The sequence below is a fragment of the Porites lutea genome, chromosome 14 (assembly GCF_958299795.1).
Source record: "Porites lutea chromosome 14, jaPorLute2.1, whole genome shotgun sequence".
In the NCBI taxonomy this organism is placed as follows: domain Eukaryota; kingdom Metazoa; phylum Cnidaria; class Anthozoa; order Scleractinia; family Poritidae; genus Porites; species Porites lutea.
The window spans coordinates 1,657,867-1,684,354 of record NC_133214.1 but is presented as its reverse complement, the minus strand read 5'-3'; the positions used below and the strand labels follow the sequence as shown (position 1 = coordinate 1,684,354).

Below are 26,488 nucleotides of genomic sequence, written 5' to 3'. Positions count from 1 at the left end.
CCTTTAGTGATCGTAAAGTGGTTATTTTGGCAGCCAAATATTTTTGTCAGTTGTTGTCTCAACAGGACAACTCGGATTAATATTAATCCGTGGATTATAATAATAATAGATTATAATATGGTTATTATAATCCGGTAATAGATTATTATAATCCAATAATAGATTATTATAATCCAGCAATAGATTATTATAATCCAGTAATAGATTAAGGCACGGCAAAAATTGGAAGGATTAGATTATTATTAATAATAATCATCCGGATTAATATTAATCTCTATTATAATCCAAATCAGAGCTATGACAGACAAACTGCAGACATTACACGCTGAACAAGGGACTGACGGCACATAACACTGATCACATCAGTCACACGATCACTTGCATATGTTAAGAACTGGTAGCGATGTTGAGCCTAGAAGTAAATGAAAAGGAACAAGCGCCTCTGGGCCAGCGAATCCGTGCGGTGGACATGTGTTTTTACAAAAAATTCAGTTGCAACTGTATTACCAGCAGAGCTGAGACAACTGCCGACTTCTGCTACTAAAATATAATAAAGTATAATAAGGAGTGAGGTTATTGACTGAATGTAATTAAGAGTTTTGTTCACAAACTACTAGCACAAGTAGCAAATTCTGCGTGGTTAGAATAGAATATTTTCTTTATTGAGAGACTTGTACAAATTTGAGCTATGTAGGATTATATTTATCAGATTAATATTAATCCTAATCGTTTAAGGTACGGCTCAAAGCTCAGTTATAGATTATAATAATCTATTACTGGATCTAATATTAGGATTAATATTAATCTGATTAATATTAATCCTACATAAGATTAATAGTAATCCTAATTGATCAAGGCACGGCTCAAACCTCAGTAATGTATTATAATAATCTATTACTGGATTATAATAATCTATTACTGGATTATAATAATCTGTTACTGGATTATAATAATCATTAGGATTAATATTAATCCGAGTTGTCCTGTCTCAACCAAGTTAAGTAAGACTTACAGGGACTGTCACGATACTGCGCATGTGTGAGTTTTGACAGTAGCTGATTGTTTTTAAACCAATCGGAAGCGAGTTAGATGCACGACGCGGGAGTACTTCCGGCCGTTTGGTTCGATTTTATATATCCCCATAATTCAATTTACTCTTTGCTATTCCTCAGGTATATGTTGAAGCTGTTAGGGGTTTACTTAACCAAAAATGTGTGTGTGAAGGCCTCAGTAAAATTTCAACGTAAATCTACTTTGCATCTCATTAAAGTCGGAAAGTTGAAACGATTCAAAAAAGTTTCAAGTGACTTGAAAACCATCCTTAAAACCGACTTTTAATATCGAACTTGCGGTTTCTTAAACTTTGAGAAAGGCGAAGCATGTCAATCAATGTTAATTATGTTTCGTGGGAAAATAGGCTTAAGTAAACCTGAGGTAAAAAAGACAGGTTGTGTGTGAAGCTTCCTTTTACTTGAAGAATTTAAAATTTACTTGTCTTGAAATATTTCTTAGCTTATTTAGGCTCCAGTGTAAAGACTACCAGTGATACTGTTGCGTGACGTCAGCGGTCAATCAATTACCGAATGGAATATGATGATATACGTTAACTTGCGCTCCGCCTCTAGTGGTCTAGTGGTTGCAAATACCACGGTTGACTAAATCGAATTCATTTTCCTCGTTCTATTAAATAGAACACAAAAGCTAAATACAAGCGTTTGTACCTCATGAGCGAGAAATCGAGAGGCATACAACATGGAAGGTCTTAAAGATTTGTTTGCTCCTAAAACACTCCACTGGATCAGTTATGTGGCAAATGTATGTTGGATTTTGCTCGGAATTATCCTATCAGCAATCTTTCTAGACATTGAAAACAGCGAACCGAGATTTGACTTTCGCTGTGGCTCAAATGGCGACAAGGAACTCATTCGTGGAAAGTGTTATGAACAGTATGAAAAACACTACAACAAATTCGGTATTCCTGTGTATGGGTTCGTGATTATCAACTTCTTTGTTACTGCAAGTGTTTGTGTAATTTACTCACAAGCGGTGAAGAAGAGAGTTGATAAACTTGAAGGGCGGAACGGGAACGTAACCGGTAAAAGGCTTTTTAGAGCGTACTCTTTGCAACTTCTGGCCAGATTTGTTCTTGGAATTTTTTTTATCCTTCTGCAGATGAAATTATTTTATCCTCTGAGCTTTTCCTCGAACTTTGACTGTAGCTTAACGAGACACGGGAAGTTTGCAAACATTTCGGTCAGTGCTTCCCGCAACGCAACGCAAACGCAAACGCAAACATCGTACGAATGTCATAACAAACGAGCAGCTAAGAAGACCTTCTGGGCTTATGCCGTGATCGTTGTAACTGGAACTTTTGCGTTTTTTGTGTTTATCGAGTCTCTCTTTATGTTATTACGTGCAAAAAATGTAAAAGACTTTATCGAAGACCCGAACTTTCATAAATATTATCTGAGTTCGAATCGGCAGGTAAATGCATCTCTGGCAGAATCCGTAGGCTTAACGGCTATCATCGATGATGACAGTCACACCAATCCACCATCTACCGCTCCAACTGACAACGAACACCTGTCAGAACAGACACAACAAGAGTTTAACAGTCCATCAGTAGCCACTTTCATCGAACGTATGAAGGAATATGTCCGGAGTGTCACCGGAAAAGCCTACGCAGATCCTGCTGCACCTTTCCATTACAATCCGGGTGAAGGCTCAAAAAGAGATCTAAAGCTTGACCACATCTACACCGATCTGATTATTCATGAAAACAGAGCTTTGTATGAATTTAGTGCAGATAGAGAGGAACAACTGAAAGAATACCACAGACCCAGAGAAAAGTCACGATCAACACTGCCGGGAGATATTTTTGATGCTGACAAACGGAATATTCTTGTTGTCGGTCGTCCTGGAATTGGAAAAACTATGTTTTGCAAAAAGATTCTGCGCAATTGGGCATCCGATAACTTGTTCAGTGATGCACAGAAATCTGAAATGGATTTGAAACTCGCTTTCCTCATTAAGTTTAGGAAGTTTAACCAGAAAAACGAAGAACTCAGTCTTCGCAATCTCCTGGACGAATCGGAGTATTCTAAACTACCTCTATCCGATGAAGTTTGGCACTACATTATTGACAACCCAGACAAAGTACTCGTTATATTTGATGGATTTGACGAATATTCTGGAAAGGCTAAAATCAATGACGATGACATTTCGATCAATAACAATGTAGAAGACTCGATGCCTCTTCATTCCCTGTACAAGAAGATATTGTCAGGAAAAATCCTTCCCGGTGCTACAGTCTTAACGACCACAAGACCAAGCGCCGTGTCATTCTTTGAAGCACCTATTGCCTTTGAAAGGATAGTTGAAATTCTGGGATTCAACTCTGATAAAGTGGAAGAGTATGTGGACAAATTCACAAAAGAGAAAGGCGATGATGGCAAGGGAGAAACCATAAAGCAACACATCAGAAGTAGCCTTAACCTCCAATCCTTCTGCTACATTCCTGTGAATTGCTTCATCATTTGTTCGTGCTTGTTACACTTGCTGAACTCACCCGTCTCCGGCTGCCTTCCTACAAGACTAACCGAACTATACTCCATAGCCATCAAGATTTTTTACTTTTGTCACGATGATATCCAAAGCCGTTACCCATCACATGAAGCTCAACAGTTTTATTTAAAGCCATTTAATGCATTACCAGAACATGTGCAAAAATTGTTTAAGAGACTGGGAGAAATTGCTTTTCAAGGAATCAAAGAAGGAAGACTCATTTTCGAATCAGGCGAAGTCGATGAGCAAGAAAACAATGGTTTGTTCCACCGTTTACCTGATAGTTTTAGCGGTTTAAAGGAAGGACGAGCACAATATTGTTTTTTACACCTGACGATACAGGAGTTCTTAGCGGCGAAGTATTTGGTGGACACGTTGAGTTCCGAAGACCTGCAGGAGTTTGTTTCCGATCACATCCAGGATGGCGCGTGGAAGGTTGTGATGCAGTTTGTGGCTGGACTGCTGGCTGAAAAAGAAGGACAATCAACGGATATTTTCAGCGACCTTCTTCCCTCAAGAACTTTTACTAAAGAAGTTGAAATCAAGATGAATGAAGATTCAGAGGAACGAACTGAAACACTGACCATTTGGCCAGCTCGTGAAGACAGGCATTTAGTGGTGACGCTATTCAATTGCATGTATGAGAACAAAGCCTCTGATCGAGAAGTTCAAAAGAAACTGGAGAAAATTGGTTGTAATGCGCTTGATTTTTATAGGTGTAACCTGTCACCTCTCGACTGTTTAGCATTAGTGCATGCACTTAAATCTGTTGAAGGAATTTTGCATTTTGATTTAAGTGACAACAACCTTCAGTCGCTAGGATGTATTGAGATTGCGAAGTTGTTACCTGGCAACCAACACAATCAGGGTTTTTGCGAACTAAAAATATTAAACCTCCGTCGTAACAACATAACTGATGAAGGAGTAAAACATTTATCCACAGCACTCACACACACCAACTGCACACTAAACAGCTTAGACCTCGAGTGTAACAACATAACTGATGAAGGAGTAAAACATTTATCCACAGCACTCACACACACTAACTGCACACTAAACAGCTTAAACCTCGTGGCTAACAACATAACTGATGAAGGAGTAAAACATTTATCCACAGCACTCACACACACTAACTGCACACTAAACAGCTTAGACCTCGAGGGTAACAACATAACTGATGAAGGAGTAAAACATTTATCCACAGCACTCACACACACTAACTGCACACTAAACAGCTTAGACCTCGAGGGTAACAACATAACTGATGAAGGAGTAAAACATTTATCCACAGCACTCACACACACTAACTGCACACTAAACAGCTTAGACCTCGAGGGTAACAACATAACTGATGAAGGAGTAAAACATTTATCCACAGCACTCACACACACTAACTGCACACTAAACAGCTTAGACCTCGCGGGTAACAACATAACTGATGAAGGAGTAAAACATTTATCCACAGCACTCACACACACTAACTGCACACTAAACAGCTTACACCTCTGGGGTAACAACATAACTGATGAAGGAGTAAAACATTTATCCACAGCACTCACACACACTAACTGCACACTAAACAGCTTAAACCTCGCGGGTAACAACATAACTGATGAAGGAGTAAAACATTTATCCACAGCACTCACACACACTAACTGCACACTAAACAGCTTAAACCTCGGGTATAACAACATAACTGATGAAGGAGTAAAACATTTAGCTACAGCACTCACACACACTAACTGCACACTAAACAGCTTAAACCTCGAGGGTAACAACACAACTAATAAAGGTAGAAATCTCCTAAAATCATTGAACACATACTGTAAAGTAGAATTCTAATCCTTGTATGCAATGTAAATGTTTCTCTTTTGAAGGAATTTTGGATTTTGATTTAGACTTCAACAACCTTCAGTCGCTAGGATGTATTGAGATTGCGAAGTTGTTACCTGGCAACCCATACAATCAGGGTTTTTGCGAACTAAAAAGATTAAACCTCGCTTTTAATCAGATAACTGATTAACACCACACTAACTACAAGCTAAACAACTTAAAGCTGAATCAATATTGCTTTTTCTAAACTTAAAGCTCAATAAGATAACTGATGGATGTATAAAACGCTTCACTGCCGGCACCGCACTCACACATACTAACTGCAAAAGAAACAAAGCTTAGACCTTAGAGCTAACAAAATAACCCAGCAAGGAAAAAATATCTCAAAAGCAAGGAAAATAAACTATAAAGTATTTATCTAAGCATGTGTAAATATATTTTTCTGAACAGCAATAACTCTTTGACATTATATTTTCGGTTTTTTAAAAAGAAGTTAAGTTTTTTGAGTTCGTCAATCAGGTAACTTCTAAGCAATCTCGAAGCACTTAGGTTTCTGTTTATATATTGTTTTTTTCGTAATAATAGTGTGGGTTTTTGTGAGAAGAGAAAATTTGTTTGGTCACTACTATAGCTTTACATGGCAATAGGGCCGGGTCTGATTAAAAAAAAAAAGAACAATGTGTATTAATGACCCATAATGAAGACTGCAAACAAATTGATGGACATTTATATATATTCAACTTAGATAACTAAACATACAGCTACATATGAAGACATTTTCCTTTAGAAATGTTATTAGTATAATGTGATAATCATGGTTTCACTGATTTACAGTAACCGTCACCTTACAATTCTATTTTGCAGTTGTGGCTTTTTCTAAAAGTGACTGATACATCATGTTTAGCTTTCCTGCAAGTATTCATCCTTGTATATAAGTTTAGTTTTTGATATGATTAAAGTTCTGTTAGACCAATATTATAGATGTCCGCCTGGCCTCCTTCCTTATTAAATCAATCTGTGCATCCAGCAAAATGCGGGGCAAACTGCTTTTGGGACAGAAAAATCAGAGATGGGTCTAGCAAGGGGATTGCACGGGAAGGGGGGAGGGGTGTATGCACCCCCTTTTACCGCACAGATACTTTATCTACGGCTCAGATGTAAAGCTTTGTATATAAACAGTAACGGATCCAGACCTACTTGAGGTAGTTTCAAGGTGGTGCGGTTGTTTCATGCCCAAAATAAAGTGCAGAGCTTCGATTTTGGCCAATAACTGAATAAAGGAAGGGCCTCCCCATTAGTTGAGTTTAAAAACCTTTTTTGCTGATGAAGTAACAAGATATCCTGCCCTGAATAGTTTGAAATCAGCGCCCTTACCGGAGTCAGAAGGCAAGATTTCACCAACTCACCTTCAGAAACTGTAAACTGCAGCCACCGCTTTTGTTATTGATTTAATGGGGACCAGCTAACACACCTGCTAACATAAGAAGTAACAATTAAGCGGAAATCCAAGATTCCCGGTGAAGCGAAACTAGCACCAGGGGACTGTTAAAAAAAACGCATGTTTTTATCCTGGGGAGGGGGGGGGGGGGGGGAACGTGAGGGAAGTTTGGGTACGGATGTGCCGCTGAGTCCTTCGAACCCTGAACATGTTTAAGACAAAATAATCCGTTCTTTCCGCGGTTTCGTGACCCAGTCTCAGTATTCATCAGTTTTCTTTGTCGTCACGCAACGGTCCTCCAGTTTTGGGGGAAGACATAACCAGAATAGAAGCTCGTCAAGCCCTAAGTGTGATCAGCGTCAAATTTCTCCTTGTAATTTTACTACTTTACAAAACAGAGTGGTCATGAGAATTAAGGACATGATCACACAAGATGAATCCAACGCATACTTCAACAAATTCTCCCCACTACTTCTATTGAAAACGTATAGGGATAACAAATGAGAATTTGAATTTTAATGTTAGGGTTTAAAGGGTTAAAGAGTAGTCTCCCTAATCCGCTCTGGGATAACAAGGAAAGAGAGTGTAGGCGGAAGCTATTCCGCCCTCTCTGGATATTTGTATAAGTGTTTATGGACTCATGGGATCGTAGGTTCACAAAACCTAACCACATACACATTTTAATATTGTTTGACTGTTTGCATTAACACGATACAGTTACTACATTTACTACAACATGTATGACTTTTTCCTTTGCATGAGTCAAAACGTTACATCCTAGAAGGGGAAAATTTGACATGCATTCATTATTTCTTGTAACAGCGTCGTCTGCAGCAATGTCTCTATCATTTTCAAAACCTTTTTGTTTTTGTGTTAACTATCATTTGGAAGAAATATTTCTTTTTCTGTTCCTTGTCGTTTATCTACGTCATCATTTTGTTTATCCTGCTCGTTACTATCATCACTGTCTCGATTCTGCTCCTGTTCCTTATCATCGTCCATCTTATTATACGCCTCGGTAAATTTCTCATCAATGAAGCTCTCCACCAAACCTTGGATCTCCCCTTTATCTGGGCATTCAAGTTCGTCAAGAATCCGCCGGATATCTTGTACAGCAGCAGATGTGGATCCACGGTGCAGCTCCAAAGATGATTTGACGAGTAACGTGATATCCAGCGGCAACAGAGCGGCGCTGATTACAGAACCAGCAACGTGTGCCGCGCGCGTCCCCGCAATAGCCGCACTTCTGGCTACAGCGCCTGCAGTAGCGGCCGCTGATGCAGATATTGTGGCTGCGGAAGTGGCTGCTCTGAAGAACCTGGCACCGAATTCTACTCTCTCTTCGGTGGACGCGCCGATCTCTTCATAGGATATCCGCTGACTAAGAAATTCAAATCCACTTCCTTCTAATTCTCTGAGCAAAACCGCGTCATCATGCAGCGGTTTAAGGAACTCTGCTAAGCTAGAGATGAAGTTCTCTAAGGAATCTAACTGTTTTTGGAGCTCACTGCAAGCTTCACGATCGTCCTCAATTGCCGCTTGCACTTCTTTGAGTCCTAACTTTTCTAAGATTATCTCAACGACTTTAGAACCAGACATGACCAGTCCTCCCGCGCCACCTATTCCTGCCCCAACAAGGGACACTACGATTCCTGCCCCAAATGTAAAGGGTGCAGCAATGAGGCCCGCAACTGACAGGATCCCTCCTATGGTACCCATGGATGCTCCTGTTATGGTTGAGATATTCACGTTTCTGTGATGTTCATGTAGCTTTGTGGCTAGTTCTTCTAATTGTTTTTTAGTGCGCGTTCTAATTGGTATCCAGCTGAGAAAAGCGTCGTGTAATTCCTCTCGAAGTTTGCGCAACTGTTCAAATTGCGCAGTGATTTGGTTGACGATGAATGAATCGTGGTTTTCGAGCACGTCACCGCTATCGTCCTTGCTTTCCACCTCTGTAAAAGAACAAAGATCAACATTTCTTGGGTCAAATTCCTTGCCACAAACATTTACATAGAAAAAAGGAAGCCACAATCCAAAGTAACCTCTTTGGACAGTTTTATTTTGCGTTTCGAATGTTGTGAACAACAAAAAATGGCACTTGCCTCTGGTCAGCTCTAAGCCTTTCCAGGCGTGCAGATAGCGGAGAGTGGTGCGAAATGGTGATCGAAGAGAAGGGATAAAACACGGTAGAGCAGGAGGGGGAGAACGCTTCCTCTCTCCCTATCCCCCTCCCTTTTTTCTGTCCTGCTCACTTCTCTTCACGCTGCCCTCACTTTATATCTGCAAACCTGGAGTAGGCTAGTAGGCAACTACGGTTCCTGTGGTATATTGGCAGTCGTAAAACTCTCACGGGACTACTCAGGGAAACCAGGTTCAGTTTGCCTTAACCTTGATTGTTAGTTTTTGTGGTTACCCTTGTGGCAAACTGGAAGCTAACATACCAACGCAACAGATTTATTAAAACCCAAATTGCTTTCACAACAGAAAAATCACATTAAATTCCATATCTGCTTGAAATAAACTTTTTCTCTCTTTGTGAATTTATTTACCCTTGTACTAGACTACGAGTAGTCGCCCATTTTTCCTCAGGAATAGTAGGGCGAGCGAAACGAGAACGAGCGTGAAAATCACCCCACGCGAGAAAAGGCGACTACGAGTAGTCGCCCATTTTTCCTCAGGAATAGTAGGGCGAGCGAAACGAGAGCGAGCGTGAAAATCACCCCACGCGAGAAAAGGCGACACGCGGCGGGGAGAGAGAAAAATGAGGGACTACAGACAAAGCCCAAGCTTTTGAACTAATGCGTTGCTTTCACAACGCAAAACTCTGATTGGCTCTTCCATGGAAATCTGTCAACATCTGTCAAAAACGTGCCAGCCGCTATCAACACTCGACATAATCACAATTTACGGAACAAATAACTAGAGCAGAACAAATAACAGCACAGAACAAATAACTAGAGTTGCTCTTATAGAAGCAACTAAGAAGAAAGCCAACCCGGCAACTGATGAGGTTCGCGTGGAAAACCGAAACCATGGTCTTGCCTGATCACAAAGTGAGAATAACAGAACAGTCGCAAGGCTGTTAAGCTATTAAATTCAAAAGTTATCACCAAGGAAGGAACTACGTGCTACAGTCCAAAGACTCACATTATCTCCAGAAAAAAAAGTGGCAGTTAAAATTCTTGAGCAGTCATGACTGCGTCACATCGCAATTCTCCATAGTTGATGTAGTTTTAGTTTAAGCTGCAATCCATTCTTCGAGATTTGGATATCACTATCCGTCCTGCTAAAAGCGCTAACGAGCTGGGCCCAGCGTGACAAGACATTGCAGGAAACCGTCACATTCACGGCCAAAAAGAAAATCGCTTAAAATTTTTCTCTCTCGCCGCCGCGTGTCGCCTTTTCTCGCGTGGGGTGTTTTTCACGCGCGCTCTCGTTTCGCTCGCCCTACTATCCCTGAGGAAGAATGGGGAACTACTCGTAGTCTACCCTTGTACTTTGTCCGAAAAATAGCTATTTTTCGGAGGGAGAAAAGCGACGACCGGAAATGCGTCTGCGCTTCGCAGGCTAATCGTTCCTTCGCATACAGAAATGACAATCAAACGTTGCTTGGTTAGTTTTCAGGATCTAACGGCTTATTTTTCTGGTTGTTAGTACTAACATACACTAATTTAATATGCATTCATGTTTCGAGTCTATTCGATTTATATTTTTCTTAACTATACTTATGTGAAACAGTCCGATCATGAGATTACTGCGTGCACTTAATGTAAGAAGCTGTGTGGAAATTTTCCTTCTGAGTCGTTTTGTTCCTTTAGTTTACGGGATCTTAGTTTTCCAAACAGCCTTTACAGAAATAGCGTATGCTTCTTGCTAAGGGCGCTTCAAAGGCGCTTCCGAGGATAGTCCAAACACGGAAGTGTCTATTTCAACCCCTATTACATTGACCTACTTTTGTACACATTTAATCTGATCGCTCAATTAGTTCATACATTTAGAAAGCGAAAGGATCGCGAAAATCAGTTTTCGAGTTCGCGAGACCACTTCTGTTAGTGTTCATTGCAGCCAATATCGGCCAAGTCATTGGCCGTACATGCAATACTTTCCATTTAAGATAATTAATTTCCGTTTGAAAATGAAACTGCAATGAACGAATCGAAGTTTCTCGGAGTTTGGCTTTATACGATTTGTGATTCCTTTCGCGTTTATGAGATTTATGCACCCGAAATACCCCAAGAATATTGTTACAATTTTGTATGACATAAATGAGAAATGATTCTTCACATCAGCAAAGGAAATTGGCGAGGTTTTATAAACATGCGACAAATGCTCGATGCGAGCACAGGTGCTAAAAATACGAACCACAAATAGAGCATGGCGATATATTTTACATATCCCTTCAATGGACGAACAAATCGTGTATTATTCTACCCCATAAACTTAATTTTATCTGAAACTGTTATGGTAACAAACCTTTTTCCATTGTCGTAAGCTGTAGTACCTAACTTTTTCCTTCGACTGCGATGAAAGAACTATGTCAACGCGTGCAGGATTGCACTTATATAGCAACCTGATATTCTCAGTGTGTCTGAATATTCATGTTTTCAGGAAAGAATAGGTGGCGAATTCTAAACCCTTAAAAATTCAGTGAATTTAGTTGACACAAATAAGTTACAAGACGTTATAATAAATATTCGAATATTACTTTCGCTTCGCGACTCGCTTTTGAGCGTGCGCAGAACTTCTTGCGTATTGTCACGTCACACTTTCTAAACAATGTGAAATAAATGTGATGACGAGACCTCTGGAGACGTGGACACATTTTTAGTCGTTCTGTAATTAACGCAGCCAATCATAGACAAGATCGCTCCAGACACCGTGTTTTTAAAACTTGAGACCCATACTTCCATAGTTATATAATCCTTGTCATCATCCTGCATTAAAATTTGTAACAGGTATAATATATGGTTCTGACAGGGGGTGTCCTTTAGGAATTTTAGGGTGGGGATCTACCACTTTGACCCTGAAATCTCTCTAATTCATTTACCAGACTATTTTCAGTTGGAATTTTTATGTCGTCTGTCTTAGGAGTTACGGATGTACTACTAAATGAGAAATTTCTGCAACTTGATTGGCTTAGAGTAGTGGCATTTCAGCTTAATTTGAAATACCTTCATGTGAAAATTACAAAACTTTTGCGGGTAGTAGTATATTTCAAAATTGTCTCAAATTTCACTCACCTAACGGTTCGTGAAATTACGAATAACAATTTTGAAATATCACTCATGGTATTTATGCCAAATATCACTACAAATCGTGCTATTACCTATACAAATTCAGGCTTAGACTAACAGTATACTATGAACCAGAAACTCCAATTCTTCATTTTTCTACTGATCAATAAGGAATTTCCCATAAATGCTACACTATTCTAGACTAAATATTATTTGATTTCTATCCCCTATTCCAGCCTAAACTGCTTGAATACCCTACCCTTCACAGCAGCACATACAGTTTACAGTCAAGTCGCCTGAAAGTCATGTCGCCTGGAAGTGATGTTGCTCGATATCCTGAGTCGTGTGACCCGAAATTTCATAATGTTAACAAAGGTCATAAAAAAAACTAAACTGAAACATATATTCAAAATTTGTTTAAGCAAATCCAGTGAAAAATGCTAGTCAGAGTGAAATACAAAACTGTTCATTTTGCTTTCGTTTGACTTCAAATTTGCATAGGTTACCGGACACAGTTGAGTCAACATACTCAAGATATTACTTTTCTTCACGTTTATACATTCGATAAAATTTTGGGTGACATGACTATGAATTTCAGGCGACATGACTTCGGGTGACTTGACCAAATAGCATGTATACCTATATCACCCATATATGACAGGCCTTCTCCAAGGATTTGGTTTTTAGCAGTAAACTCTGGGACATGTTGTAAAGATCTGAGTTTCATTTAAAATTGGGCCTTATGTTAATGCTGCTACCCGGCCATGCATTGTTTTTGCGACAAAAAGTTATCTAGAATGGAATATTCAGACAAGAAAGTTCATTAAAAAATACAAAGGCAATATTAATGTTTAATGAGCATCACGCTCAAACCTGACAAAACCGTTCTGCTCATTTAGTAGACTTTTTTACAGGTTAATACCACCAGTCAGTAATAGGTGTTGCAAAACCATGGTAAAGGAACAAGACACGTCAAAATATTATGAATAAACAACACAGTTTTGACAAAAAAAACAATTCTGCAGTGTTTTTCAAAGGATGCAACATTTTATTTTACAAAATAACAAATGACAAGCAAGAAGGGCATATAGTTCTATCAATTCTACACTCAAGATTTCTTAGTGTCCTCAGTCTTTGTCTTTTCTGATTTCTCTTTGTCTTCAGCATTCTTATCTTTCGTATCCTTGTCTTTCTCTTTGTCCTTTTCTTTACTCTTCTCCTCTTTCTTTCCAGCCTCATCTCTCTCCGCATCCCTGTTGGCCACTTTATTGTTAATCAAGTTGTGGAGCGCAATTACAGCGCGTACTAACGATGCCACATACACTACTAACATCTGATCATTTGTTTTCACAGATAAGGACTTCACAAACTCCTCCAGATTTAAGTTAGGTAACAGATTAAACACATCTTGTAGCTGATATATGATGGTGTGATTAACAGGTAGCTTGCCAGTGGCAACTTTATCCAGGTAATCTCTGATGTCTTGAAGACGTGAATTGAGGCCTTTGAGTGACAGGAGTTGATTCGTGATGCGCTGGGAAAGTGTTCCAGCAGTAAGGTTCTTGATATCCCTAAGATCAATGAAAATAAAATGTAACCACGTAACCTTTATAAAAGGCATTTAAGACAATAACCCACTTACTTTTTAATTATGGGTACTGGCAGAGAAAAGAGACTGCATACTCAAGGCAAGGAAATATTATTTTTTTAGCAGAGTTCCCCTAGAGTTTACTCAAATTGCCAGCTAGTTTATAACAACAAGGAAATCTTAGGCACTCTGCCTTGAGATAGACATTAATTGAATAAGCAAAAAGAAATTTTAAAAAAATGATGCTGAGGGTAAATAATAGACCTCTTTCATAATGGTGGCCTATTAATATATTCTTTTATATGTATGGTAATTTTATATGCCCTTGTTAGCATGTGCGAAGTACAAAAGAATTCTTACTTACTTCAAATGAGGTCAGAATGGCTAAATATCAAGCACATAATAGGAGATCTGAAAGAGGTCTATAATCAATGGTTGTTGATTACTATTATTATTATTTACTCTCATCAGTGTTCATAGAGGCTCAGATAACTACCTAAGCAAATGTTCAACACCAACTTCCTCAGCCTCCTCAGCGCCAATCTCACTTGCAATATGTTCAAATGTCTTTGTTGTAGGGGTTCCGTCCTAAAAAAGGAAATGCACAAAAACTTCAACACAATAGTGTACATTAAAAACATAGTCGAGCCTATTCTCTTTGGCTAGAAAAGAGGAATATGCAGGGCTGTCACTAAAATTTCAAGTTGCCAGGTATATGTGATTAGTAGGAGGAGAATTCTACAGGCAAGGAAGTACCTTTGACTCTATTTTCTTTTTGTTTCCTATAAGAGTAGCCGAGGCTCTTGCTCATAGTAGCTAAGGAAAATCTCCGGCCCCTGGCTCTTAGTGTCAGCCCTGTATATGACCATCCCGTAAGGTAATAATGCACGGGACTATTCGCAAGGATGATTTTTAGAGAACCACATCGTTGCAATGTTGGAACAATGTTGTAACTATTCAAAACAATGTCAAAACAATATTGCTACTGTGTTGCACTAAAAATCGTCATTCCCAATAGTCTTGTGTAACATCACCTTCAAGTCTGATATAGTTCAGTGGTGAGACTATCTGACCAGCACCTGGAAGGTCAAAACTTCTTCTCCAGTGAAAGTGTTTAGAATATGTCCTTTAGGACTACTGTATTGAGGTGTAACAAAAGTGTTGTCCCATTGCCCAGGGCCAGTAAGGTGTATTTTCACGGCCTAACAGCTCAGCAAATTTAATGGCAGCCTGAAGAATAAAGTTGTCACAACTAAGTTTTGGGCTTGATCCTCAGATTTCCAGGGAAGTAAAATGAAGCAGTACTTCTTAAGTTGATATTCCTAGTTTTGCCTCATTCTTCCATTTTGACTAAAAATACTTGCATATTTTTTTTCTTCACAAAACTTTTTCACTATGTTACACATCGAGATTTAGTGTCTTACATCATGTACTTCTTCCACAGCAACATAAGCGTCTGTGGGTAAACCAAGATCCTTAGGCTTTGCATCAATAATAACAAGCACCTAGAAAAAAAAATGTCTCATTAAGATATATGTCACAATCGACTTTTTTGGACTCGACAGTCCAAAAAATTAAAATTTTACAAACTTACAGAGTTTGAACAGTATCTTCGGATAAGCTCATTGACTTTAACATCATTTTGGTGTAGTTTGGGACCAGTGTGATACCATCCAACAATTCTTTCTCGAGCTAAAAAAAATATAACAAAGATTACAAAAAAAATCTGGGCATTTTTTTCAACATTTAACAATGTTCAAAAGAATGAAGCATCCAATTGGACAACTCTAAATATGGGTTCCTCACTAGGTCTAGTATAGAAAATGCCCTTTCTTGAGTGTCAGTGTATTTTACACATAAATACTAACAGAGGATGCTATTTTTACGTCTCCTAAGACGGGACAGGCATTTTACATTGCCACAAAAGCTATCAAAGGTCTAGCCATTTGCAGGGTCAGCGTGCAAAGAAAGTAGTGTCCGATAGCCCGGGGCTAGTGGATTTTGCTATCGGGCTAGTGAAATCTGTTTTTAACTTGCCCGACGGGCAAGTGATGTTCTTTGAGGAATTCGAATAACAGAAGAGGTGTGAAATCAATTCTGCTCGACGAAAAGCTTTTGGGGCTAGTTGAAATGACGTCTGGGCTAGTAAATGCTAGCTTCAGCTTGCCCGAATGGCAAGCTGTAAAAATGATTTTCTTTGCACCCTGAGGGCAAACACAGTGGCCCCGGGGATTGAACCCATGACATCCCACTTTGCAGTCAAGCGCCCTAGCGACTGAGCTAATCTTGCAACAGTTGTGTGCCTCCTGAGGGTTCCAACCTTTACTGTAATGCAGACACCCTCATAATGCAGACAGTTTGGTCTGACCCTTTGGTGTCCGTATCAGAGCTTGAAATTAAAAAAATCCTCAGGTCGTCTTTTGGCGACCAACTGGAGAAATATAGTCGCCAGATGCAAATTTTTAGTCGCCAGTTTATAAAATGTAAACGACACAGCTCATAGTTTGGCGTGATCCATCAGATTTGATTGTTTGAAAATATCGTGGACATAAGTTGGTATAAATTTGGAGGTTACCTATATCTGGCTATGTTTATGTGATTTGGCACATGAATTGTTTGTTTTAACTTTACTCTTTTAATTTAAATCTTAATCATAGAGAAATCTGGTCGCCACTTTGGTGACCAAACCAGAATTTTTAGTCGCCAAGGAGAAAATGTTAGTAGCATTGGCGACCGTATCAGATGCAATTTTGATCCCTGCATATTAAGAAGATTTGACCATACAAACTTTGTAGATAGACAACCTGTACGACACATACCATTAACTTTCTTAAACATTCCATACATATTCTCTAAATAATCATGGTCTAGGAACCAAACACTTGGATCTTTCTCATCTTCATCAAATGGAACTGCCATGAATAAGAAAGAAAAGAAAAGTAAGTAAAAAAAAAAGGAAGATTCCCGCTCACTAACAATTACTTTTAAGAAAATCAATTACCAAACGTTCAATCACCGACAGAGCCGGGATGATTTTTGCTTAGATGAAAGCGTACACGTGCCTCTTAAATCAGTCTCTACAGATCAAACTATTTTCAGTGACAATCATGTTCTGACACGTTTAGAAGAGCAAAATAAAGATATATCTCGGCCCAACGATAAGTGTTAACCCTGGTTACGTATTCTAAAACTTATGCCAAGCTTTGATTCTCACCAGCAAAGCTATTTGCGACATCAAGAACACCTTTTCGCCGTGAACCTAATAATACTCCAACAACTCTTTTCTGGTTTCCAACTTTTCCCATTCTGTAAAAGTGATCTACAACACTTAACAACACAATCGGATGGACGACCACTTTGGTGATCGGTTCCTCTGGTCCAGGCATTATAAATTAACGCTAGTAACTCGCGAATTTAACGTGATCGTTCAAACAATTTTTTCTTTCAATTCAAGATGGCGGATGAGTCGACAGAATTTTTGTCTCCCCAGGGCCACGCGCGTTACCACGACTCCCCAACCCCCAGAAGGACGCGAAATCAAAAAGTACATCAAGAATGTAATTCCCCTTTTTAACCAGAAATGGATAGAGCTACAGAAAATGTTTGTTAGAATGTAAAGTATACATTTTAGAGCTTAAAAGCAGCGATAGGTCGTAAAAGACTTCTGAAAGGTCGCTTTTACGGAAAGTAGCGAGGCTAGTTAATTTCTTTCGGAACTTTAAAGATCCTTAAAGTACAGCACAGTACCATGTTGATTTATCATATTTATAGACTAAAAAAGCTGAATTTCAGTGTAGTTGTCTCCACCCACCCCTCTCTTCTTGCCCTTAGGATAGCTTCCCGTTAAACTTTGCAAACTCACTTCCGCCTTGCGTGAAGCAAAAGCGAAAGAGATAGAACTGATGATGTCTGTTTCGCTGTAATAGTTGATCATACCTCAATTGTGTTAAGTTTTATGTATTTACCGGAGACTAAACGAAATTAATTAAGTGCCGACAGAGCAGCTAAGATGTGATGTAGCCTATCTTTTGCCAGGTAAACATTTTATACTGCGTGATGCATGTGCTTGTTTACACTTTCTTTGAATTGCTAATTATCTGTGCCAAAAACACTAACAAACCCAGTGAAAAGGCACCATGGTAGCGAGCAAGTTGTTGCTTCTGCCATTCTTTATTCGGCAAGGTCGCTAGAAATTCATACTTAGTGTACTACAGGGAAGTCTGTTGAAGTCGGGGGGGAATAAGGAGGATGAGGGAGGGGACAGGGAGAGAGGAGGGAACGCTCTCCCCCTCCCTACCGGCATTATCTCTTTTCCTCGTACTTAATATCTTTGTGCCGTTCCCACAATATGAATGCCTGGCATGACACAGGCTAGTGTACCATCTACCATGCTCATTGTCATGTTTTTACCTAGGTATCCGCTTTATAACCGTGACTTATAAATACTGAGCCACCCTTTGCATGACAGTCAGTCTATGTCGGAGTGATTTTATTAACAGACATTTGCTTCAAGATACGCGTTGAAAGCTTTAAAGTTTACTTCTCTCCTCTACAGAGGCCCTCTTTGTGAAGCTGGGGAGAGGGAAAATGAAAGCGCGGGGGACGATGGGAAGAGTTACAGAGAAAGAGAGGTCTCCCGCCTTTTCTCTCTTTCCGTCGTGCACTGCGCGCATGTTTTCTTTTTCTATCAATTATTTCTCTTTTCGTCGGCATATAGGCTGTTAGTCACCCTTGCAACCGTTTTTTGGATGTCACGCAACGCTCCCGCGCAACGCTCTTCACTGTCACTCTTCACTGTTACGGCCTTTACTTCTACTCTTGCAGGCCTCACTGTTCTGACATTTTCTGGAATGGCAACTGCTCTTGACCCAGACGATGTACTGCGTTCAACCGATGGTAAGGCAAATTTTCAGCGCCTTGCAAGACTTTTAATAAGTGGAGGCACTACCCTGTTAAGACAGATTTTTGACCTCATTCATCCTCCAAGTAATTTCCCTGCAGTTCTTAACAATCCTGTGACACAGAAACAGCTCAAAGCAGCGAAATTAACTAAGCCGCAGTGGGACTGTCTCTACCCATACCCAGGGGGGTACGGTAAGTCAGTAGACTTTGACGTTACTCTTCTCTTTCGCCTGCTGAGAACAATATGCAACCTCAGTCCTCCACCCACGGGTTGGGATGTGTTACCAGCAAGCTCAGACGTCAGTTTAACCGCAGATTTGGCAAGAATAAAGTACTACAGAAACTCCATTTTCGGTCACGTTAACCAGTGTATGGAGATCCCAGATGGCAAGTTTCTAATCCTTTGGCAAGAAATTGGCGATGCTCTTGTGAGAATTGCTGGACAGATTGGTCACTCGGCGAAAACGGCATGGCAGACTTCTGTCGATAACTTCCTGAGGGATCCCCTCACGCCAGACGATGATAGGAATGCAAAAGAACTGGAGAGATGGTATATGAATGATATGGATCTCAAGAAATCCATGGAGGCATTGAAAACCACAACACACGAGGGATTCGATCATTTGGAAACAGGAATCAGCAACTTACAGGCGTTACAGGAGGAATTTGCGGAAACAACGCAAACTATTAATGGGGGTGTCCGGCGCTTAGAGTCCATATTTCGAGAGGAAACGCAAGATATCAAAGATCATCTAGGCGAGATGTATCGTTTAATAGATGCTGGATTTCATTCCGCTGGCGGTAAGTTAAAAAGAGGTTATTTTTGCTGTCCTGGCTTTTTTGTGAAGGCAATATTAACTCATGTATTCTCAGATAAGCGCGCAATTCAGATATTCTCAGATATAATGAAGAAGCCTGGGTGAGTCATTTGTGGCCGGCACCAAAAAAAGTCCGCACGGCTCGGAGCGAAGTCTTCGTTCTGCTTATGGTGTACAAATAATGAAGCTAAAGTGCTCAGAAACAATACGCACAGTATTAGTCAAACCTCATCAATGCGAGCGCATTATAGAAAGCAGATAATGTTCCAAAACGAAAGAATTTCAAAACTTCCTGATAGCTATTCCCTCCTCGTGTGCTTAAATAATTAATGCCTATGCTTGATGTAAAATCACACTGAGGGGATCTCACTTTTCTGGGAGAATTTCTGGCTACCTTTTGTACAAGTGTCATTCGAATTAAACAGATTTTTGGCGCTCTATCGAAAATGTGATTTCCACAACCACATTTTATTAATCTTTTTTATTCAGCAGTTCATCTGACAAATGTTTACGGGGACAGCACGGGACATTTTGTTCAACGGATGCCTATAATACCACAGGCATCCCAAGCAGTGGGCCAGAGTGTGAAAATGACAGGATTTATTCCGCCTCAGCCTACGATGTATGGAGGCATTCCATCAGCGCAAGATTCCCTGAATTTAATTGCTCTCAGATACTTTCAGTTTGTCGATCCTTCGAAGCCGGAGCAGTTGAATACTTACTTAGAAAATCTGGAAAAGGTGCGGCAAGCGCTGTTTATTCACGGAGAGTCGCCGGAAGCATTGAAAATCCTGAAGAAACTTTGGAAACACCACCGCGCAGATGAGCCAGAAGAAATGGCAAGAGTATTCATTGAAGCGGAAAACATTCTGAGAGAATGTGGACAAATCGAGGAGTACAGTGCGTGTTCACGGCCTCGCACCAATCAACATGCAGGTTGGTGTAAGGGGGTTACGAGAGCGCGCGCACGTGTGTGTGCAGTAATCGGGACGCTTACTTCTTAAGCCTATTTTTTCTTATGTCCACTACGATCTCTTAAAAGGTCCAACGATATTGCTGCGATCGCTGCGAAAAATCGATAGTTGGGGTAAAATTCAGTTCTACAAGCCAACATACCGAAATCTCCTTTCACATAATTTTCGCTTCCAATATTGATTCCAAAGCCATATTTCTTGAAAGAAAAGTGACATAGAAGCTAAAATCGAATATATTAACAATTTTGCTAATCCGCAAATTTGAAATTAAATAAAGTTTTTACATGATGGTGATTTTTTATCGTAAGTGGTACATTCCAAACTTAGCCTTGAGCTTAGTCCATCTCAATGACCGCATTTATTATCACGCTACTATTTGTTAACAGTTAAGAAATTAAATTGCAGAATTTATTTTAACTATTTAAATGTTTCTTTTTCTTAGCCACTGGTCCAGTATGCTTGCAAATCAACAACATCAGTGATCCACCTAAAAAGCAAGACTCGGTTACTGAGCTTAGAGAGAAGTTTGCACACTTACGAAGACTATGCGAGGATCTGCAGAACGCTGTTCTCCGATGGATCGTGATAAGAGAGGCCACTATACAAAAGTTAAAGTCACTTGTAGTGCATTTGAAAGACGTTGAGTCAGAAGTCCATTCCAGACAATACAGATTAGTAGCCACGCTCACTGGGTTAGCCTCAGTCTCAGTATATTGTATACCTATCATGGGCCAATTATTTGCTGTAGCCAGTATAATTGCAATGATAGGCAAAACCGAATTTGAGGAAATCCTGCGTAGTTTAGGGCTCAGTGAAGTGCAGGCGTTAATTGAGGAGGATCGCAAATGTTGCTTGGAGCTTCAACAACAATTTAATTCCTTGGAAAACTTCATATCTACTCTGGCAGAGTTTCTTATACCCCTGAATGATAACGTGTTTCTTCTTAAGGAAATGGTTGAGAGTAGCTTTGAATTCCTTTACAAGTATATAGCCTGTGAAGACATTGACACATCCACTGTGACGAAAGTGGGATTCTGTGCGAAGTTTCTTCGAGCAGCCACTTCTGCAGGTACGATGTCCTCTTCAATCTCAGATGCACAGTCTGCTACCGTTTTTGTTTCTGAAGTTGCTAGGGTAGTCGCCATGGCTCGCTCTGAGTCTAAATGTGAGGCTGTCCGCACTGGGACACTTGCGAAATACATTGCAGACAGCTGTAGTAGTGATATTAAATCCTATCTTTTTCCTCTCGAGATTGCTCTGTTCCTGCTATCTTCTTTTAAGGATTATTGTGGTTCTGTCTCTTTGATGGCGGAAGATATCAGGGGGATTCTGAACGAGCTGGAATGCCCAAATGAAGAAGAAATTCAATGTTTGGTGCAAAGTCTCATCGAGGGCAGCTTTAACAAGGCTTACAGAATGGTGGAAAGCGATAGTCAACGAGAATACCGCTCCGATGAAGTTGTTGAAGCTGACGATCATTAAGACCATGAACAACGAAAAAGAAACGTGAAAGAAATATTCAGGGCAAGGAAAAACAACCACAGAACAGAAGAAATTAACACTTCTGCGTAAGCTAATCCGGCACTTGGAGAAATCTAATCGTAGAAGTACAGTTGAGAAGTAACTTTAACAAGAAGATTAGTGATTAACGGAATCGTTATTTTGCAAACACCTATACAAGTTTTAGTTTTCATGAGTTATTTCAAGTAGCTTATGAGATTTTTGTGTCTAGTGTGAAGCACCGAGACACTATTTGAGAGTGCACAAAATTGGTTAAGTACTTCATATAATCTCAACTTATGACGTAACAGCCATATCAATCCTATAAGCTATACATTATTTTACTACTTACATGAAGGGGGACCAAATTGTTAGCACAAATATGTTTGGAATGTGTAACCATTTAGGCATGTTTGGAATGTGTAACTATATGGGGACATAGAGACTTTCGGCTAATCTTGAGCAGTCTTAGGATATTTAGCCTGCGTGGCAGGCGTTTGATAGGGAAGGGAAAGGGAGTTTTAGCAAACGCCTGCCACGCAGGCTATAGGATATTCGATCAAAGAAAGAAATAATCGGAACCAATTTAAATTAGAAGATGGAAGATCAGGATGAAGGGAGACTATAGCATGCAACCTTCACAATTTCTGTGAGTTGTAAGATGATTATATTTGCGGAATCCTTTTTGAGTCAATGCAACCTCGTCCCCAGGGCTTTTCCCTTAAAAAATGGGTGGGGAAGAGGTTGGAGTCAATGGCTATCTTATTTCATTTTTTTTCTCTGATTCTTCTTGTTGTTGTTATTCTACACTATACAGATGCAAAACATATCTGAATTCTTACTGCAAACAGTCACTTGATAGGGCACTCAGAGCACTAAGCACTCAGACTTGAGCTCTTTTAGCTATAAAGCCAGTCTGTTGAACAAGGTATACAAACAGGAGCCTGTTTAGGCTCCTGATACAAACGACTTTCTCATGATACCGGAAGAGAACAAATATCGCAGTTCATTGAACAAGCAAATAATCATCGCGCTAGTAATGTTTAATTTACTGAGCAAATCTCTGTTAACAAAATTTTAATGTTTTTTAATGTTTCTTTCAAAAAAGATATAATTGTGTTTAAAGGGAAAAGGGTTAAAACATGTCAATTCTCGGATCTACGAAGACATTTCAAGCCAGCTGGATTATATCAGAATACACATTTCTCATCTTGCCAGTTAGTGGTAAAGAATGGTAAAGAATAACATCATCAATGTCAAAGACAAAGCTCCGGCTACTCAGAGAAAAGACACCGTCGAAGGAAAGGCTATTCACAGGAAACAGATAGGCCCAATCAAACTCTCTTTGTAAGACGCTTTGAAAACAGAGAAAAAAGGCATTCCAACAAGAGCAGCAGAGCACCGACCAAACTAACTCTTTCTATTATGACCACATTAAATTTTTCATTGATATAAATTCGCTCTAGATTCATGTATGCAGGGCGGACCTATTTTTTTATGTTTCATGTAAAGCAGCATGTCCTTAGCGGGGTGTTATCGTGACATTTTCTTCTCACTTCGTAGTACCCCGATTGTACCCCGATAAGTTATTAAAGAGAGAGAGAATGTTCATGTTGATACTATAGGGGCCGACCATTTTTTTTAACTTTTTAAGGGGGCGAGTGGCTTGGGTGATTTTATAGTTGGGCAATAATTTTTTTTCCCAAGCCTACTATGCTTCGTTCTCTTTCTTTTCACTAAATAGATGCACGAATGTTTTTGTTCCGACACTTTTTTTCTGAAATGGCCCTCCCCACGCTAGCCTGCGAATGCAGATGTATTTCCGGTCATCACTTCTCTAGATCTCCACCCGATATCTTTTCAGGTGGAGATCAGAGAAGCGACGAGCGGAAATACTTCTGCATTCGCCGGCTATCCCCGCCTCATTCCTCAAAAGTTGAATGGGCGGCCCCTTCTAGAGAAAGATCTTTTCTGTGTGTATAGTTCATCAGACGGACCGCTTAGTTTCATATCGTTTAAGAAATAATGTATATCTTTTATTTCACTGCTTATTTGACGAAAATTGGTTATAAGCTGCTTCAACCTCCAATTCAACCTCGTCCCCAGGACTATTCCCTAAAAAAATGGGAAAAGCCCTGGGGACCAGATCGAACCGGTTTATTTCTGCTCGTGACATTGGGCGCTTTCCATTTACCAAAAAACTTAAAGAAACTCTTATGGAAATGTCCATCGAGTGAGAACGTGTTCCATTTGACACAAGTTCCATTCGTTTACGCTCTCGTCACCTCTCCCCTCCGCAGAGGCTTCTTTTGTATCGTAGGGAGGGCTGAGAAGAGGGGAAAAGAAAGCGTGCGGGGGATGATGGGAAGGGAAGAGCAAAGAGGGGACGGAGGAGAGAGCCTCGTCCATAGAATTCAGGATGTTGACACAGATATCGCCGTGAATAGCCCGGGACTGGTGAGTCCTTGCGAAAACTCGTAAATGGAAAATGCATTTCCATGGGAAAGTTTCTAACGGGAAAACAGGACTACCTTTTCATATTTCCAATTATTCCAGGGGCCCAAAACCCGTAGCGAGCAACTCCCATACTAGGCCTTTGACACGGCTTTTTTCACGGACCAGTTTATTTTTAGACACATTTCAGGGCACTTTTTCACGTGAAAATAGAATCTCCACCATGTCTATGAGCGCATTCGAAGTACAAGATATCAAAAAGGAAAACTAAACGTCATTAAAAGGCAAAAAATATCAATTTTAGGTCTGCTGGTTTTGCTGACTGGTTTGTGGAATTTAAAAGATATTTAAAATTCGCGCCAAAACTATTCTAAAAATAAACTGGTCCGTAAAAACGCCCGTCACACGGGCGCATGGAAGTTGCTCGCTCCGGTGTATGGGTTCTTGGTTATTCCCGGGAATTTTCCAGTGTAATGTTCAATAAAAGTATGTGCCATTAACATCCTAATCGGAATTTCCGTAGCCTGTGTACAGACGCACTCCTCAGAGGGGAGGGGAGCGTCTGTACACAGGCTAAATTTCCGGAATTTCTTGGTAAATGGAAAGCACCCATTTTGTCAGTCCCTTTGTTTCACAGTATGGATGTAGTAAATTATTCATTACACGGTAATTATCAATGAAGCTGATACTTTTTTAAGGCACCGGGCCTTACAAACGATTCTAGTCTGCTACACATCCGTTTTTAATGTCGTCACGCAACCTCCTCTCCACAATGGGGAGGAACAGTGGTAGGTGCGTTGCGTGACGACACTAAAAAGACTAACACGATTCCGAATCTTTTGAAACCGCATATTTTTTTTTTTACCCGGATTAGTGTGAACGGGGCCTTCTTTAAAACCACTCTGGAGGCGCGGTTTCAAAACGGTTTGGTTACGGTGAGAAGATTCACTAGTCAGTTTCGTGTGGACGTGAGCCAGGTTGATTCGTGTAAAGGCACTATAAGCAGTTTCAAAAATATCCAGCAAATTCATGTGGACGTCGGCACTCGCCTAAGACTGAAAAAGAACATGTATTTAGTTTTCCGGATATCAGAGCTCTTTGTTTTTTCAAAAATAAAGAATCACGTCATTTTCAGTTATATTCACCAATATGCAACACGTATACACTATATATTGACGGTTGACTGTAGAAAATTTGTTCCAGGCACACGTTGTTGCAAAAACTATTTTTGCTATCTTTTCACAATTTTTCTACCAGTACTGCATTCAGATTCACTGAAAATTTTGTTTTATACGTATTAACTGTTTCAGGTCTCAGTCACAAAAAGGTAGTTGCTAGGGAGAACAGTATTGCGAAATAATTCAGTCTCGATTTTTACTGAAGATCAACGTCATAGTTTCTGTAGGAGGGACTACAAGCTTCTCCTTCGGTTGACTCCCCGCATTGTGACTTTGAAACATTTCACGTACATAAGAGACGTTTTTTTCCATCAGTTCGAGGTCCCACGGTTTCAGCAAAGATTACAAAGTGTGTTTAGGTTTTTGTCCCTGTACAATTTTTTTTCAATTTGCATTCGAGTTCGGCTTGTTTATATCCATGCCAACTATCCAGATTGTTCGGCCTAAAATCGTAGCTATTCGATTTATTCCTTTTAAGGGTTTTCAATTAATTGGAAGGTAATTGCGTGGGTTAAAAACGTTGCTGACCCAAAATTTCAGAAACATATATAACACGACTACGAACTCTATAACGGACATTGATGGTGGCTATTACGTATATCATTTCGTTATGTATCAGAAGCTTTGATGCCGTATTCTCTTAAGTCACTCTTTGTTTCTAACTTTTGCACATGGTATCTACACACGTTTCAATGCATCAAAAATGAAACGTAGTCCCACTCCCCAGAAACTTAACACGATAATTGTAACTAAACCGTAATTTATCCTTCCTCTATTTCTTTCAGAAGTAGAGACAGATGCGTTTAACGGACGTTACTGTTGATGTATACTCCCTTGTCCGCTTCATCTATCAGCTAATCCAGATGGATGTTTTGTGAAATATTTCAGGTTACTTATTTCTTCTATCTTCAAATATTGCTATAACAAACTTCAACACTGCTCTTTAATAAAAACGACCACTTTTTGCCGCAGCATTTCGATATGCCTGATTATGGTATTTATTCT

The 26,488-nt window shown here is 39.8% G+C and overlaps 4 protein-coding genes across 6 annotated transcripts; 2 read left to right on the top strand and 2 right to left on the bottom strand.

Annotated features, from left to right (window-relative positions):
• Positions 1-1,602: 1,602 nt before the first annotated feature.
• On the top strand, positions 1,603-6,370 carry LOC140924620 (uncharacterized). Its single transcript, XM_073374639.1, has one exon. The coding sequence runs from the start codon at positions 1,753-1,755 to the stop codon at positions 5,404-5,406; it is 3,654 nt and encodes a 1,217-aa protein (XP_073230740.1). The 5' UTR covers positions 1,603-1,752; the 3' UTR covers positions 5,407-6,370.
• Positions 6,371-7,499: 1,129 nt separating this feature from the next.
• LOC140924881 (apolipoprotein L3-like) lies at positions 7,500-11,554 on the bottom strand. The gene is made up of 2 exons (XM_073374873.1): positions 11,309-11,554; positions 7,500-8,787 (listed from the first exon to the last, which is right to left on the bottom strand). Exons 1-2 carry the CDS (start codon positions 11,316-11,318, stop codon positions 7,709-7,711), a joined length of 1,089 nt encoding a protein of 362 aa, XP_073230974.1. The 5' UTR covers positions 11,319-11,554; the 3' UTR covers positions 7,500-7,708.
• A 1,542-nt stretch (positions 11,555-13,096) lies between these two features.
• Positions 13,097-17,131, bottom strand: LOC140924719 (26S proteasome non-ATPase regulatory subunit 7-like). Its single transcript, XM_073374731.1, has 6 exons — positions 16,872-17,131; positions 16,477-16,569; positions 15,252-15,349; positions 15,082-15,162; positions 14,154-14,245; positions 13,097-13,640 (listed from the first exon to the last, which is right to left on the bottom strand). Exons 1-6 carry the CDS (start codon positions 17,041-17,043, stop codon positions 13,178-13,180), a joined length of 999 nt encoding a protein of 332 aa, XP_073230832.1. The 5' UTR covers positions 17,044-17,131; the 3' UTR covers positions 13,097-13,177.
• A 410-nt stretch (positions 17,132-17,541) lies between these two features.
• Positions 17,542-22,278, top strand: LOC140924526 (uncharacterized). Of its 3 annotated transcripts, none has more exons than XM_073374545.1 (4): positions 17,542-17,692; positions 18,798-19,360; positions 19,867-20,313; positions 20,794-22,278. In XM_073374545.1, the coding sequence occupies exons 2-4, from the start codon at positions 18,931-18,933 to the stop codon at positions 21,831-21,833; spliced, it is 1,917 nt and encodes a 638-aa protein (XP_073230646.1). In that variant the 5' UTR covers positions 17,542-17,692; positions 18,798-18,930; the 3' UTR covers positions 21,834-22,278. The 3 variants fall into 3 exon arrangements, with proteins under 3 accessions (XP_073230646.1, XP_073230645.1, XP_073230644.1); XM_073374544.1 differs by having other exon boundaries at positions 18,482-19,360; positions 19,870-20,313; XM_073374543.1 differs by having other exon boundaries at positions 18,482-19,360.
• Positions 22,279-26,488: the final 4,210 nt, after the last annotated feature.

Bases quoted from the DNA above. Each gene is read 5' to 3' on its own strand.
- LOC140924719 (XM_073374731.1), bottom strand. From the start codon at position 17,043: ATGCCTGGACCAGAGGAACCGATCACCAAAGTGGTCGTCCATCCGATT. The intron at 15,163-15,251 runs GTAAGTTTGTAA...TTTTTTTTCTAG, and splicing joins GAAGATACTGTTCAAACTCT to GTGCTTGTTATTATTGATGC. The intron at 13,641-14,153 runs GTAGTTATCTGA...CATTGATCTTAG, and splicing joins GGTGTTGAACATTTGCTTAG to GGATATCAAGAACCTTACTG.
- LOC140924620 (XM_073374639.1), top strand. From the start codon at position 1,753: ATGGAAGGTCTTAAAGATTTGTTTGCTCCTAAAACACTCCACTGGATC.
- LOC140924526 (XM_073374543.1), top strand. From the start codon at position 18,508: ATGGCAACTGCTCTTGACCCAGACGATGTACTGCGTTCAACCGATGGT. The intron at 19,361-19,866 runs GTAAGTTAAAAA...TTTTTTATTCAG, and splicing joins TGGATTTCATTCCGCTGGCG to CAGTTCATCTGACAAATGTT. The intron at 20,314-20,793 runs GTTGGTGTAAGG...TCTTTTTCTTAG, and splicing joins TCGCACCAATCAACATGCAG to CCACTGGTCCAGTATGCTTG.